Below are 16467 nucleotides of genomic sequence, written 5' to 3'. Positions count from 1 at the left end.
GGGGGGGGATCTGTTGCCTTTTAAAAAAATGTGCCCTTGGAAAATATTTCCAAGGACACTTTCTGTTACTTGCTCATTGTGCTTCTTATGAATATTTATGGCACAGGTATGGAATGAATGCTGTTACATAGAGCATGAACATGAAAACAGGCAGAAGCCATGAACCCGGCATCAGAGAATGCATTGCTAAGGCAATTTCTGGTGCTTCAGGATTTCTTGTCAATTTGGCTGTGACTGTGATGGTATCTGTGGGGTGTTGTCTACTTAAGGACACGGCTCAGGGGCCAAGCCGTGGACTACGGCTTATCTTCCCAGGTGTGTTTAGAGAGAAGGCCAGAGCTCAGTATTAGGTAAATTGCACATTTTTATTAAAGCAATAATCTTTGAAGAGTTTAAGTACTGTTTTCCATTTCGTATATTATGTACCACCTGAAGGGACAGTCAGCACTTAGCATCATGGAAAAACTGGGGGTGACCCATGGGTTTATGCTGTTGAATAAAGCTGCAAGAACCTGTAGGAGCTTCAGAAAAGCACACATTTGCTCAAAATAATTTTTTAAGTGAAACTGTATTAGGAACTAGTTTCAGTCCCTTTCTGGCTCACATTGGCCATTTTAAAAAAGGGGTAGAGGGAATGTAGCCACAGCACAGATTTATCCATTTTCACACCAGACCTGGGGAAACTCACGCTCTGCATTCTGTGTTCTTCAGAGAAGGAAGAGCACCACTGTGATCCAAAAAGCGTGACCAGACAGCATACCCATACTTTCATGTAACCAATGGCGCAGGTGGAAACACACGTGACCAGCCAGTCGGGCAAGTGATTGTAGCTGGGGTCGCTGGGGCCAGGGAGTTGGTCGGAGTCAAGTTGGCCCACAGAAGTGCATTTTAAAGGAAACTTGCTGTAATGGGGTGTAAACATTGGCAGAGAAAGGAGTCCTGGCGACTTCCTGCTCCTGCCCCCTACAAATACCACTGACTATCTCACTGTCAAGGAGGAGACATGCATCATTTGTTTTCTTTAAAGTGGAAGAATCAGAATCTACAAATGCCTTGATGTAATAGAACAGGTCTTATCAACTTGACATTCAGCACGATCCAATGTCCTAATACAGCCTGCTTCAGGTTCACGTCAACTTGCTTGGACTTCTGAGGATCCAAGGAGCTAATCAGTGCCATTTCCTAAAAATTTCCTAATGGGGGTTCAGGGCCAGATGGTTAAGTGTCTGCCTCTGTCTCATCTTTAGATCCTGGGTCCCAGCCCTGTGAAGGCATCCCAGCTCAGTGGGAAGTCTGCTTTTCCCTCCCCCTCTGTCTGTCCCCCCTGTTTGTACTCTCTGTCTCTGTCTCTCTGTTTCTCAATTGAATAAATAAAATCTTAAAAAAGAAAATCTCCCAACATCATATCTAGGGAGGGACTGTAACTTCCTTGTCAATTAAAGATGACAATAACCCAAATTGTTGAAACTTTTGTGCATATCCCACTCTGATCCTGGGATAATTTGGTAGGTTGTCTTCATCATGTTGCTGGTTTCCTTTTCTGTGCACCATACTTTCCAGTGCTCTGAGAACATGAACGTAAGCCCATTTTTAAAATTCAACAGCTCCTCCTGGAATATTCTGGAGTTGATGACCACCACTCACACCTCACCAGGACATATGAGAGCACCTGTGATCCTGCTCCTTCCCCAGCATTTTTTAGCTTAGCCAGTCTGATGATTGAAACACCTTATCATATCCTCCACTGTGTGCAGTTCGCTCTGTCAATGGAAGACTCAGATAGGAGGCAGAGTAGTTGCAACTTCACTAATCCTAGAAAGATAACAGGCTAGAGAGGATATGAAGCAGAAGCATCCTCTGTGTAGTGAAAGGGACCACAAAAATCCTCCAGGTCTCACCGAACTGGATTTACAAAAAATATTTATATTGGAAGCTAAACTCCTTCTCTAGATACTAACATGAATATTAAGAAGGTTTCATTGAAGCCTGGGAGAAATGCAGAACCATTTGGGAGTTCTTGTCTATTTCAGGGAATGTCTTAGACTCTGGGGTTTGCGTCTTTCCGGCCCAGAGTTTGGGCAGGACCTCAACTGACCTTCCCGGATTTGAATAAAAGACACAGGCACAGATGTGCTCAGTGCTTCAACCTGAGTTGTTGAGTGAGCACTCCCAGGTAAAACATTTCTCAAACCTTGGCATTCATCACAGAAAAGGCAGGGTGGTACACCCTGTGTTCTATCATTGGAGATTTTATTATGTATCAGGTGAAGCACACGGAAGAGGAAAACAGGAATGGAGTCCATCTCTGTGAACATCAGTGTCATTACCAAGCATGTAATAGTGCACTTCAGATGTCTGCCCAGTGTAAATACATGGAAACATTGTGCTTTTCTTACAAAAAGATACACATTATACCTAAATATGTAGACCAGTGTTTATAACTGAACAAGCAAAATACTCCAAACATGAAAGCCCCATCTAATTTTCTCCAAAAGCTGCTATATCTCTCAAATGCTTACTTTCCACCATGCTTTATTTATGAAAAGCTCCTTTTTCTCCATCACTTGTCAGGCTCAGGGCTTGTTAGCCTGAAAGTCCCTGGCTTAAATTCAAATACATTTTCACCTCCTGTTCTTTGATTTAATAAAATCCATCCCCAAGTGTGAGGCCTGGTCTGATCTGTTTTCTGTAAAGTCACAGAAACCACTTGTTCCACAGAACCACAGAAACCGCTTGTTCCACAAGCCCTGGTGGTGGGCCAGCCGGACCCAGGCCCTGCTGCCTGGCACAGTCAGAATGCAGCCTGCTAACAGCCACAGCCCAATACCTTCATTTGCTGCTAAAAATCTCCAGCCTAGGAGGAAGCAAGTACCATCCACTAAGAATCAAAAGCCTGCATCTTGTTCTTTTAGGTCTGGGAACCATCAGAAAGTGACCTTAGTTGGATTCAGCTTGTCATAAACAGGGCAGTGGGGAGGTTTCAAAACTGAAAGTCACACTGGGCTCTTTAAGGTCTTGGCAACAAAGACCCCTGCAGGGGACAAAACGTCTTACAATCGGTTTTTCTCCTCCCTTCCTGTTGGCCATTTCATTTTTGCTATGTCTAATTTTATTTCCAAAGGGGTTGTTTACATTTTAGTGTATCTTAGTGTTTAAAAGTTGCAAGCTGACATTTATGAATTATATAGAAGATGTAAGGAATAAGGAAAAGAAACCCATACACATCCCAACCGTTCTAAGAAATGCAGTATCACCCACAGCTTTGGAGTCCTCTGTACATCCCTCCCCCTGTCTATCAGTCCTGTTCACTATTCTCTGTGTTACTTTATGTTTTTACCAAATTAAATGCATTGCTAAATCGTATTTTATTTTGTATAGTTTCAAAAATAGAACAAATGCAACCATCCTTCACAATTTTTCTGCAAGTCGCTTTTATCTCTTCCTCAGTAGCACTGTAACTTGAGCATGATACTGCAGAGCACACACCTTCCACTCTACAGGACTGGGTTGGTCCCCATTTTTTATTACTACAAAATGGCAGGTTTTCTCTAGCTCTAGCAGCAGAATCACTCTTTCAACAGGCGTGCTCTCTTCAGCCTGGCCCAGATCATGGTGAAGCATTTTCAAAAGCGATGGCTCTAACTCACAGCCCTACCCCAGTCAGAACCCATGGGCAGAGGCATGACATCACCACACAGGCCGCTTTCCGTGGTGTCAGCAAAACACTCCATACCCAAGACATTCTCAGAACTGAGGCTACTTTCTAGACACCAACGTGAATGTTGAGAAACTTGGTCTGTCAGTAGCAGTTCACTGCAAGCCTGGGAGAAATGTAAAGTCATTTGGAAGTCCTTACCTACTTCCTCAGCTTTGTAAATTTTGAATAGTCATTAATTTTCTAAGTCCCTCTATCTGAAGTTAGTGAAGATTAATTGAAATAAAACATCTTAAGGTGTTTTCAAAATGTACATGGCTAAAGAAGCACAGAAGAAATTTGAGTTTCTTTTGTACTAGGGTGATGCAAGGAAAGAACATATTATGTAGGGAGACTGGAGCTACAGACAGAGGATAAAAGTTCCTGGAATTAACCAAAATTCCAAGGACAACTCCAGATTTTTTTTCCTTTTTTTTTTTTTTCAGTGTAACAGTATTCATTGTTTTTTCACAACACCCAGGGCTCCATGCAATACGTGCCCTCCCCAATACCCACCGCCTGGTTCCCCCATCCTCCCACCCCCTGCCCCTTCAAAACCCTCAGGTTGTTTTTCAGTGTCCATAGTCTCTCATGGTTCACCTCCCCTTCCAATGTCCCTCAACTCCCTTCTCCTCTCTGTCTCTCCATGTCTTCCATGTTACTTGTTATGCTCCACAAATAATTGACTCTCTTTGCTTAACTTATTTCACTCAGCATAATCTCTTCCAGTCCCACCCATGTTGATACAAAAGTTGGGTATTCATCCTTTCTGATGGAGGCATCAAACTCCATAGTGTATATGGATCACATCTTCCTTATCCATTTGCCCGCTGAAGGGCATCTTGGTTCTTTCCACAGTTTGGTGACCGTAACCATTGCTGCTATAATCATTGGGGTCAGATGGCCCTTCTTTTCACTACATCTGTATCTTTGGGGTAAATACCGAGTGGTGCAATTGCAGGGTCAGAGGGTAGCTCTATTTTTAATTTCTTGAGGAATTTCCACACTGTTCTCCAAAGTGGCTGCACTAACTTGCATTCCTACCAACAGTGGAAGAGGGTTCCCCTTTCTCCATATCCTCTACAACACACGTTTCCTGTCTTGCTAATTTTGGCCATTCTAACTGGTGTAATGTGATATCTCCACAGATTTTTAAAAGCTATGAAACTGATGGAGCACAACTGGAGATCTCAAGGGGAACAGGTATTCTCTGAGCTTCATGCAGGATGAAAGGCAAATTGACAAAGGTCTGTCTAGCACAGTGAGCGGGTAGGAGTGTCAGGCCTGGGAGGGTGGAGGTATGACAGAGCTACAGGGCTTGCAGTGGAGAGGGGATGTGGCTTGGCTACTTGTGTCCCTTACCTGCCCTCAATGGCCCTTTGTGACCAGACCACAGCTCTGTGATGTGGGCATGGGGCTTGTGTCTGTATGGACACACCCAGGGCTCAGTTGTCTGAGGGCAGCAGTGCGATCAGTCACTAACTCTCAGGGCTCAGTTACCTGAGGGCAGCAGTGCGATTGGAAAATAATTCTTTCCAGAGGGAAGAGATAATTCTCCAGAGATGGAGAATTATCTCTTCCCTCAGGAATTCCTTACGGATGGTTGGCTGAGCTCCAGTCCCACTCTCTGGGCAGTTAATGCCATCTTTGCCTTTGTGTGCGGACTGGGGCTCTTCGTCTTCATACTTTCGTATTTCCAGCCTGATCCGTCCTCACCACGAGGCAAGAAACATAGGAAGAGCAGGAAGGTAAGGAACCCTTGGCCCAGAGCCAGCAGAGTGTAACTCTATCATCTTTTCTATTATTCTTTCCACTTTTCCAAGTCACTGGAGAGACTCCTGAAATTGGAAAGAATAGAATGGGTATTCTCAGGAGAGAGTAGAGCACCATCCATCCAGGACAAGCCAGACCAGCCAATGGTTAGAGGGACATGAGGATTTCTCCCTGAAGATCTCGGGTCGGAGTCCAGGTGTGGTGGAGGGGTCCAGGGCAACGTCCCAAACAAAGTGACCGGTGACTAAGGACCGGAGGTTAAGAGCTGCCTCTCTAGCAGAGGTCAGGCCCCTGAGCATTGGGTCATCTGCTGCTGGGGTGGGGGTCCCAGCCTCCCCGTGTTTTTTTATCTCAGTACCAAGTGGAGCCACGGAGAAGGAGCAACGGAATCAAATATCAGACCATGAAAGGTGAGTGTCCGCCACTCACCCCTGCGTGCCCCAGTTACACTGTGCCCCCCGCTCTGAAAGCCCAGTACCACCATCTCCAGGACACCAGAGCCTAAGCCCATCCCTTAGGAAACAGAGCCCTGGGTGGGGGTTGGGGGCTCTGAGGAGGGAGAATGAACCCGCAGGCTTCCCAGATTCTGCACCAGAACGAAGCCCTGAGGGGCTGGAAACTGATATCCCTCACCAGGCACCCCAGGGCCTGGACTGGGTGCGGGACCTCCCACTCCCACTGTGGACAAGCTGTTCAACTCTGCTTAGATTCCTCTGGAGGCTACAGTAGTCCTTCTTCCCCCAGCAAGCTCATGAATGAGGAAGCACTTTGGAAAAGACAAAGCGATCCCCATCATGAATCCTGTAATCTCCATGCAAGCATGTGGCCTTGGACAGTGCTGTTTGGGGCTCCCAAGTCCAATCCCCCTAAGGTCTCCCCTAAAGGGACATTGTACCCAACCTCCTGTAAGATCCCTGGACCCTGTCTTCTGCTGTGACCCGGTCTCCTGCTTCCAGGTTTCAGAGAATTTCTGAAGAATCTAGAAGAGGTTCAGGACCTATTCTCCCTTCTGGAAAGGTAAAGAATCTGCCCCCTTCTCCCCTGGGTGGGCCTTCCCGAGTCTATGGTGTGACCCCTAGGCTGCCTCTGGGTCTGTTTGCAGGGGCTGGGAGGAGCTGTGGGGACAGACTGTGACCAAAGCCCGGGGCTGAGGGATAGCAGGAGCATTGTGATGTGGGCATGGGGCGTGGAGGGCCATGGGGACTGCTCCCAGCCCCAACTGCTACAGCAGCAGCTCATGCCTCCTGTCTCCCACAGCCACCTGGAGAGGCTCTCTGGCCAGGGGGGCTTTCACCAGTTCTTACGTCAAGCAGCCCCTGGACAGGTGCGCCGAGGGATGCCAGCTAGAGCCCGTCAGCCATGCAGGGAGCCTCTGAAAGATGCTGCTCCCGCTGTGGCCCCATCACCTGCCCTAACTCCACTGACGGGGTCCCCTCAGCCTCTGGCCTCCACCCTGCCAGCAGGACCAATGTCCTCTTCAATTGCTGTTGCTTCACACTCCTCCCTGACTACTTCCTGGCTAGCAGAGCCTTTCCTCCCCCGGGATGGCTTTCCACACCAGCCACTTGCTCTTCCTCCTTCCCCACCATGTCTCCCTTCTTCAGAGGCCTCCCCTGGGCCTCTGACAGCCTCCTTGGCCCCAGAGTGGCCGGACTCTCCTTTGACTCTCCCTCAGTGTGACTCAAGGGCATCCCTGCCGTTCCCCATCCCACAGAGCTCGGCTCCACACACGCCCTGGTCAGCTGACAGGTCAGCTTCTCCTGTCCCAGCCATCTCGGGCCTGGCCCGCTCACACTGCCCCATTTCGGCCCTGTCCTGGTGGCAAGCGGCTGCCAATGCCTGGAACCTGTCCACCTCAACACGCCTGGAGTCCCATCAAGCGCCTGTGTCCCATGGCCCACCAGAAGCCTTGTTCTGGGGAGACCCCACACACAAACAGGAAGAGACTAAGATCCCCCCTTCCATCAAACCGGACGTCCAGAAGATTCTGGAGATACTAACTGCCAAGACAAAAGAACTGAAGTCTTGGAGGGAGGACAAGAAAGAAAGGTCAAAATACCAGCTGACCTCTTTCGGGAGAATGTTCAAGTCCCCAGGTGACAGGCAGGACACCATGGGCCGCCCATCCTTCTGGAGCATGAGGGGCAAAGCAAAACAGCTGCTTGGCCCTGAGAAGCCCCCACATCCCAAGATTCCAAGGGACAATTTGGAGCAGAAATGCCTCCAGCTCTTCTGGGGTCTCCCCTTTCTGCACAGCGAGTCCCTGGTGGCCACTCTCAGAGTGACTGATCCCCCACTGGAGTTCCCGTCTGTCATATTCAATGAGCTCTCTCATGCCTTGCCACTCCAGATTCAAGGCAACGTGACTCCAAGCCTCTCCCTGACCCATGACTTAAATCACCCTTCGGCTCGGCCCCAACCCCTCCCTCTAACTCAGTCCCAGCCCCTCCTTCTGGATCAGCCCCTGCCCCTGCCCCTCCCTCTGACTCAGCCCCAGACCCTCCCTGTGACTCAGCCTCTGCCCCTCTCTCTGACTCAGCCCCAGCCCCTCCCTGTGACTCAGCCTCTGCCCCAACCCCTACCTCAGACTCAGCCCCAGCCCCTCCCTCTGGATCAGCCCACCAGGAGCAGCACAGTGGAGAAGCACCCAGAGAAGGACCTGAGAGACCATTTCAGGAAGTTGGGGCAGTTCAGAGAGGGTCAGATGCCTTTGGATGTTCATCCTTCCAGGCTTGCTGCCCACCATGCCTTGGACCATCCTGGAAAGCCACGCCCTCATGGGAAACCGGGAAAGCCAGTGCTTTCCAAGTGCTGGGAACCCTCCCATGATTTTTCCATCCTCAGTCCATATGCTCAGCGGATGCTAGAAGCACATATCATGAGCCTCAGGGTGAAGCACCGGTGGGGCCTCCCCCTCAAGGTTCTCAAGATTATAAACCTCTTCAAGTTGAAGGGCTTCATCCTTTCCCAGTCCTTCCCTTCCCGCTCAGCCACCTGCATATCCAAGGCTGGCTTGGGCACCAAGTTCGGGGGAAATCCTCCTCAGCCCTATCAAGGAGAGGTGATGAAAGAGTCTTACGCCGCATGGGGAGGTCCCCTCAGTGCTCCCCAGCCTACGTGTAAGGAAATCCAGCAGGCTCTGGAAGGGACCTCACCTGGGGGTGGTCCTTTGGCTCTACAGGGGCCCAGGCCACCTTCTCGGACCTTCACATACAGCTTTGTGGGCAGAATCTGGCACAGTGAGACTGCCTCTAGGACTCTTATAAACAGCAACTTAGAGTCAAGTCCAAGTCCAGGATCGGCCACAAAGGAGCCAAGGAGGGTTAATGGGGGTTCGGCCTCACGGGACGTGACCATGCTAGAGGTCAACTTAGAGCCCCAGAATTTGAGTGCCAAAGAGCCCGGGGAGGTGGGGGAGTTCAAGGAGGACCCTGCCTGGGGAGTCACCTTAGAACCCCGTGTGCTGGCCAACAACCAAGGCCTCCGTGGCAAGCTGAGATCAGGGTCTGCAGGGAAAAGTGACATCCCCCTACAACATACAAAGTTGGTCATCCGAGACCCCAAAGAGCTATGCCTTGAGGCACAATGCAGGGGATCGGAGCCCCGGAAGTTGATGGAGTCAGAGAACCGGCCTCGTGATGCCACCCCCACCATGCTCCTTCAAGACTGTGAAACTGGGGTCCTCCTTCAAGACTGTGCGACGGAGAGTCTCTTTCAAGACTGTCAGTCCAACATGTTCCTCGCTGCCAACATCTTGGCTGCTCAGGGATCACTGTCTGGCTTCCAGAGCAGGTCCAGTGAAGACACATCTACTTCTGAGGTGCTGCATGGCCAAAGATCCCATGAGCAGAGCCCCCACAGGCAGCTAGGACCCCTGGGACTGCAGCACCAGTGTAAGAGCCTGAGGAAGTCATGTGTCCCCTGTGAGGAGAGAGAGAGCTCCAGGAGGTCCCCCTTGAGAGAGCCTGCCAAAGGGTTGTCAGAAATGAAGTTGCTCCAGATCAGTGAAGTGAGACGTCCAGCCCAGAGCAAGGAGTCAAGAGAGGCCTCGGGAAGCAAGGCCTGTGAGATCTTGCTGAAGAAGGAGGAGGCGCCTCCGGAAAACTATTTCAGGAGAAGGATGATGCACTTGCTCCAGTGGTTCTTTCCCAGTAGACGTAGAGGACTGGAAGATTCCATTCAAAAGGGCAAGGCTTCATCATCCCAGGGCCGGGGACAAGTCATGGGCAGGTCAGCCATGGACAGCGCTTCTGCGGAGGCTCAGATGGTCGTAAGGGCTGTTAGGCAGATCTTACAGGAGAAAGTTTTGCCATACCAGGGACTCAGGATCCCAGAGGTCGGCTGGTGCAAAAAGGATCTCCAGGCTTTGGCAGACCCCGATGTCTGCTACCAAAGACTTCTCTCCTACCAAGAGCAGAGGAGAGTGATGAGGGACACAGTGAGTCCACAGGGCACCACCAGGGCTCAGAACTATACCAACAAGACCAAGTGCATCGAGTGGCCCTTCCCCACCAGGGTGCCAGAGTGCCCAAGCAGACCCTGCCAGAATGGGTCCCTGGTGCCGGGCCCTTCAGGCCGCACCCTGCAGGCCGACTACCCCAGGCACTCCCTCCTTAAAAAAGACAGTTCACCTGGTCAGCGACTGTGTGCTTCTAATGCCTTTCCTGGCAGGACAACTTTCCTCCAAGAAAAAACACAAACGGTGCAGAGAAAAACTTTTTTTTCTCACATTAGTACATCATCTATGGGCTAATGGCGTCTTCATGCCACAGTAACTTAGCTTCCCCAAAATAAATTTTTTTTTTCCCCTCATAAGTGGTGATGGCTTCTGTGTGTGCCCTGCTGTTGTGGGAGGGAAGGATCAGGGTCTTCTCTCCCCGAGGACCTGCTTTGGCTTCCAGAATGAATGGGGCTTGGAGGACGGTTTATCTCGGGGTCCACCCCCACCCCCTTCCTCCCTCTTCTTCAGTTTCCTTGACAAGGTGAACAAAACCCAGACTGGGACCTCGCACTGCCCATCCTCTCCTGCTCTCCCTCCACCTGGAGATTGTGTGGCTTTAGGGAGGGTTTGCCGAGGCAGAAATCCCTCACAGGCTTTAGGAAGGATGGAATCCTAGATTAGAGTGGGGCCGCAGTTGGGAGACACATGGCTGGCCTTGAGGGCAGAGGTGAGAAATCCTGCCCCACCCCCTGCAGTCTCCTGCGGGGAGTAGTGGAGGGCCACCCTAGGAGCCTTCTCACCCCAGAGAATCCCATCTTAGCGCCCTCAGCTCCTCTTCTCACACTCAGAGCCGCAAGGGACAAGATCGATCCCGGAGCTGAGGGTGTGTGGGGCGTGCCACAGAGATCCCCAGGGACCCAATGCCCAGGCCCAGGGCACTGAAGGGGACTGCCCACCAGCACCCCCTTCCCCTCTTGGGGGATTGAGGGAGTGTGGCTGTGGGCAGGGGTCCCGGTTCTTAGGGTGGGATGCCAGGAAGGAGGTCAAGTGACAGAGTGTGCCCATGCCTGATGTGAGGACTGAAGACCCTTGGTGTTCCACTGCCACCTATGTGCCTTGGGGCTGTCCCTGCAGGGTCTGCGCCCCACTGCAGCTGCCAATTCCAGGGGTGGGGGGGGTTGGAGTGGGGTGGGGGTTGTACAGAAGCCACCTGAGCTCCCACACAGACAGACAGGTGCCCAGAGGCAGCAAGGCCTTCAGGCAGAGAAGTTAATTTCTGCATAATTTGATAAGCTTGTAGGACTGGGGGCCCCAGACAGACTTGTGGTCTGTGACCCTTATGTACATGTGTGGCCCAAGGATGGCTCCCAGGAGACTGGTGGGGACCACTTCCCCTAACCCCTCCCCTAACCCCTCCTCCAATGACTTCTCTAACCCCTACTTTAGCCACACCCCTAACCACTCCCACCTTCAAAGGAACCAATCCATGTGACTGATGAAGAGCAGGAAAGTTTCTTGCTGTTGTCTGCTTTGTAAAACAAGGTTGCTTGTTGCCACCTCTCTTCTGTATTATTTCACAGACAGACAAAGCTTTAGAATAAAGTTCTCCCTCATCTAAGAGAGTGGATCTTCCCACATTTACGTTTTATCACAAACCTTTCCTACAAACATTTCAGAAATGCCAATATAATATATAATACTTTCTACAAATGAATAAAAGCAAAGATTTATCTCATTCATGTAAATGCTAAGAAAGCAAGACAGCAAATTAGTGATTGAAGCCTCACACCTGAGGCTCATGCAGACGAGCAGAGACCTGCAGCCGATCAGCTACAGAGAAGGATGATACACGTAACTGATGTCGACTTTGCAATCACAGGGAAAACTATGATGTGGGATATGAAAAGTCATAGAAATGGTCACTGCCTTTCAAAACATCCCTCCTATTCTTCCCCCCCAGGGTCCAAGAGGCCGATGAGGCCTCAAACTTTTGATTTACCATGAGCCATAAAAGCTTTTCAATCTGGAGAAGTCCCTTTCTGAAATGGAACCACCCTTTTATGGCATTCTTTTAAGTCAGGTTCTCTCCTTCATTTCTTCATCCAAACATATTTGTTGAACAGCCAGGGTCGGCATAGAGCTGGAAGAGAAGTCCCCATCAGCCGCTCTGCTGGCTTGAACCACACAGAGAACTAAAGAAAAGGTCCCACCTGTGTTGAGATCTGACTGTTTCCAGGACACTAAATGTGATTTTTTTTCATAAGCAGGTTCTCAAGAAATCCATGCCATGGCCCTGTGTGTTAAGGTTAATCAGGCTGTTTTTTATGGCAAGAAAGAAAAACAGAGGTTGAGGTCTGAAAAGTTTCTTGGCCAAGGGGTCATCCCTGGAGAGGCCTGCCCCTGAGACTGAGGGTGGGAGGTTTCTGGAATAATGTCCCCCACACTAGGGCACTTGCTGGGAGGAATGCACTTACTTACAGGAGGTTTTATCTACACATACTCCTTGGTTTTCCTACCAAATAGGACTGCTGAATCATGAAAACACTAAGTAGGAATTCTCAGGGGAAATGCCAAGAAAGAAACATTGAGACTAGGGTGCTGAGTGACTGTCTGTCTTAAGTCAATCTTTCATCTGTCTCATGCCTTCAAACTACCCTTTGTTTTATGCCACAACTACCTATGTCAGCATGTGGAGGGTTTGCACAGATGGGCTTAGAAGCCCTACAAACTCTGACTAAAAGAAAGACCCCATGACAAGATTTCACTCATGCCCAGGAGTTTAAAGGACAGCAGAGAGAGCCAAGATTCCACATCAGAAGAAGCCAGGGACATCTGGAGGAGAAAGGTACAGCTTAGTCCCTCACAGGCCTGCTTCGCATGGAAAGAAAGGCAGAAAATTCTGGCACTCCTTCCCGTGAGCATTGAAAGACCATTCTTCCTTCACTCAAAAATTACCACCCCCCAAACAAACAAACAAACAAACAAACAAACGTAACATGCAGAAAGGCTAAGCCAGGGGCAGTGGTTTCTATCCCAACTATTCCTGAGTCAGTATTATGGTCTTGCAATACCTCACTTTTATTGTTTAACTGTCTCTTCTCTGAATACATTTCAGCGAAAATTCTTAAGTGAGCATTCAAGTGAAGCAATAAAAATGTTATGTACTGTAATCAAGTGGGCATTTTAACGACTTATAATTGCGCTTCTAATGTAGGAACCACTCCATACCTCCCAAGCTAAGCTTGTTAGGGGTCAGACAGATTCATGAATGTGTGCAGTCTCTATTATATTTCTGTCCCAGGTTGTTTTACTTCTAAATGTTTATAGATGCTTAAACAGTGATTGAGAAAAAAAAAATACTTTCACTATATTTTTTCACTCTACAAACCCACTTTAAATATTCTGGAAATATTAAAAGATATAATTCTCTCATTCCGTTCTCATGTCTCGAAGCCTTTTAGTTTGTGTTTTTGAGAATGCTGTGCACTGAAAGTGATGGAAGTGTGCTTGGGTGTCCTGATACAAGGGTGGTGTTTTCCATTCGATGCCTGTTTCTTGAAGGCTCACTTAAGCCCAGAGGAGCTTCTGACATATTCTGCTGCTTCTGTGGGGGCTCTGCCTGTCCCATCACTGGGCTTACTTGCCCTGCTCTGTGCCACCAATAGTTTACTGGACTCCTGGGGGTCTAGGTTCTGGGATCATGGCTTCTCAGCTGGATGTACTGGGAGAGACCTGGAGACCACATGATCTGCCTACAGAGTCATACCATGGCCCGGGGTAGTAACAGGGAAGATCAAGGGTTGAGTGAATGCTCAGCACTGCTTCCCTGGGCTCCCCGCCCCCACCCCCTTGCCAGGGCAGCACCCCACCTCAGCTTCTGGCCACCCACTCCCAGGACACAGTGGTGGGTGCTACAAACTAGGGTTGTAAGAGCCTTCTGCCCACATGTGACATAAATGTAATCTTAGTGAGGCAGTGATGAACCAGGGAAGAAAACAGTATCTGTTAAGTAGCTTTAATGCAAAGTGTGACTGTCCTGCAGTGTCTGTGCCTACATTTCTGACTCTTCATGGACTTCCACTCTTTTTCCATGCAAAACTGAAGGGACAGTGATGCCTTGGCTAGCCCCTACCATGGAGTAGGGAAGGGGTGCTTGTGATTTATAGACTGAGAGGAAAGCACAGGAATCCCATGGGCAATGATTTGTGGAACCAGGCCAGGTAGAAAGAAGTAAAAGAAGGAACAAAAAGAGAAAGATGCAGTGTCCTTTTCTTTCAGAGCAGAGTCTGAAAGGTGGCCAGGAGCTGGGATCCAGGGCCCTGTGGACACCACAGACCTCTGAGCCTCAGCTGAATGCACAAATCTCAGTCCCACATCACCATTAATGAACTGAAATGTCTCCTCTCTGTCAGTTTCAGGTGATGAAAGACTATTTATATATTTTGGAACTGTCCTGGGCAGTACCAGAGTCTTGGTTCTCTTACCTGAGAAGGAAAGTAAGGTTGAAAATGAGAATAAAGGGTAAAGACTGATCATAAATTGTTAACTTTTCCTCTCCCCCTGATGACTCAACATCGCCAGGCAGAGGCTGTGAGCCCCCTCTGGGGCTCACCAGGGTGGTCAGGCTGGCTCCTGTCACAAGGTCTCCATCTCACCTTCCTATGTCTATAACCCAGGGACTCCAAACATAACAGTGAAATCCCCTCAAGTCTTTGTGGCCATCCCAACTTGAAATACATGGAGCTGACCAGGTGTTCTCAGTGGTTCAGGACTGTACCTGCTGGATACAGTTACCTCCTAGGCCCGCCTGCCATGTGGCCACCAGCAAGGAGTGCCGATTGTGCCTCCTGCCCTAGCACCCAAGGGCGTAACAAGTCCGGTCATTTCTTAGCTTTCCTGTGTGTGACTTCCACGACCATGCTGGAATGTTCCTTAAAGACCCTACAAGGGGGACTAACCTCCCCCACTCACAATACAGTGGTATTGGCAGAAAACAGAATCTTCATTACAAATACATGTGGTCCGGGAAAGCTAAGAGACTCACTAAACCAGACTTCTAGAAGGTGTCCTGCATCCCAGATGCCTGATGAACTCAGAGAGCCCATTTCCTGCCCATTTCAGTGGATCACAACAGCTCAGTTCCTCCCTGCCCCAAATCCTTGCTTCCCTGACTGACCCTGCTCTCATGACCATCAGTTGTGGCTTATGACTAGTCAATGCCAATTGTGTAAAATACACTAGAAGGAGGACCTTGCATGACAAATGATTGAGACAGAAGAAGTCATACTTCTGCCACAGTCTCTTAAAACACCAAGAAACTTCTTTAAACTTGAATCAGAAGAAGTCAGGATATCTAGCACAGGAGGCTATGCATCTCTGTCTGAGTGGGCCAGTCCCTCAGATCACTCACCATCTACGACTGATTTTAAAAAGACAGTGTGTACTAAGTAAATGTAATTTAACTTATATAATTTTGGAATGCTTTACAAAAAGGACAGAATTCCTGATATTATCTTTTAATGATTAAGAAAAGAGTTAGTTTGACCTTTGCTCCGTATTTATTCAAGTGTGATTTTTAAGCCTCATTTTTCTAAATGAGATGAACCATAAAGCTATGGAATATTGTAGCATGAGCAATTCAGAAGTCCTGAATGCAGCTGAAAGGCTAACCTGTGCAGAGAGGATCTAAGGGCAGGGGACCCGGAACAACGTGCTTGTAGATGTCACCATAGGCTTATGTCATGCACAACTTTTCAGTCTCATAATGAATGGGTTTTGTGAATTCAAAATTATTCTGTAGAAGCGGTCATAGCTGTCCTTGCCCTCCGTCATCACTCTGGTGACTGGCCACTAGGAATCCTGTAAAATATTTTACATCAGACCTACCCACCCACCAGTGATAAAACTATAATATGCTCTATATACAAAGAATCATTTAAAAGGATTTTTAGGAGCTGGGATTCTATGAGAAGACAGCTGCTTTCACCTGAAAATGCCGTAAATACTTTCCTTACAAGATTCCAATGGCTGATGGGTGAGAAAACATACTAGACACCAAGTGCAAGGGGCCAGAGCCAGGCTCTCAGGGCTGTGCACGCTGGGACTGTGGGCCATGAACCAGCACCACCAGATCAGGAGCCCCAGAGCCTGGGGTCCACAGCGAAATGCAGTAGGTGCACTGGTCTGAAGTCAGGGAGTGCTCCCTGGAGGAGGAGGATGCAGGGTTTCCACAGCAGAGTTTAGACTGAGGCCACCAGAGCAGGGATGACGTGGGCAGGGCACGCCTGCAGGGAAGAAACAAAGGGGAAGGAGGACACAGGGGGCTAGCAGGCTGCCCCCAGGACACGGGAGGATGTTTAGGACATGGGCTGGCCAGGGGACGAGCCTGCAAACCAGGTCAGGACGTCGCACTGTGAGGGGTACTGAGTGTCCGAGCCAGAAGGGCGATGCAGACCCCAGACAAGGAGAACTCAGGGAGGCTTCAGGGTGCAGACCGGCACCTGCTCCAGTGGGATGACCCAGCAGGGCCTGGTTGGGGGAGGGGAGTGGGGTTGCTGTG

The 16467-nt window shown here is 49.3% G+C and overlaps 1 protein-coding gene across 1 annotated transcript; it reads left to right on the top strand.

Annotated features, from left to right (window-relative positions):
• Nucleotides 1-5264: 5264 nt before the first annotated feature.
• On the top strand, nt 5265-10220 carry LOC309859312 (spermatogenesis-associated protein 31A6-like; the record flags this gene model as incomplete). The annotated part of the gene is made up of 3 exons (XM_082719970.1): nt 5265-5442; nt 5823-6484; nt 6725-10220. The coding sequence occupies exon 3, from the start codon at nt 6804-6806 to the stop codon at nt 10218-10220; it is 3417 nt and encodes a 1138-aa protein (XP_082576096.1). The 5' UTR covers nt 5265-5442; nt 5823-6484; nt 6725-6803.
• Nucleotides 10221-16467: the final 6247 nt, after the last annotated feature.

Source organism: Mustela nivalis, assembly GCF_964662115.1.
Source record: "Mustela nivalis genome assembly, chromosome: 2".
NCBI classification, from domain to species: Eukaryota; Metazoa; Chordata; class Mammalia; order Carnivora; family Mustelidae; genus Mustela; species Mustela nivalis.
This window is presented reverse-complemented; position numbering and strand designations above follow the sequence as displayed.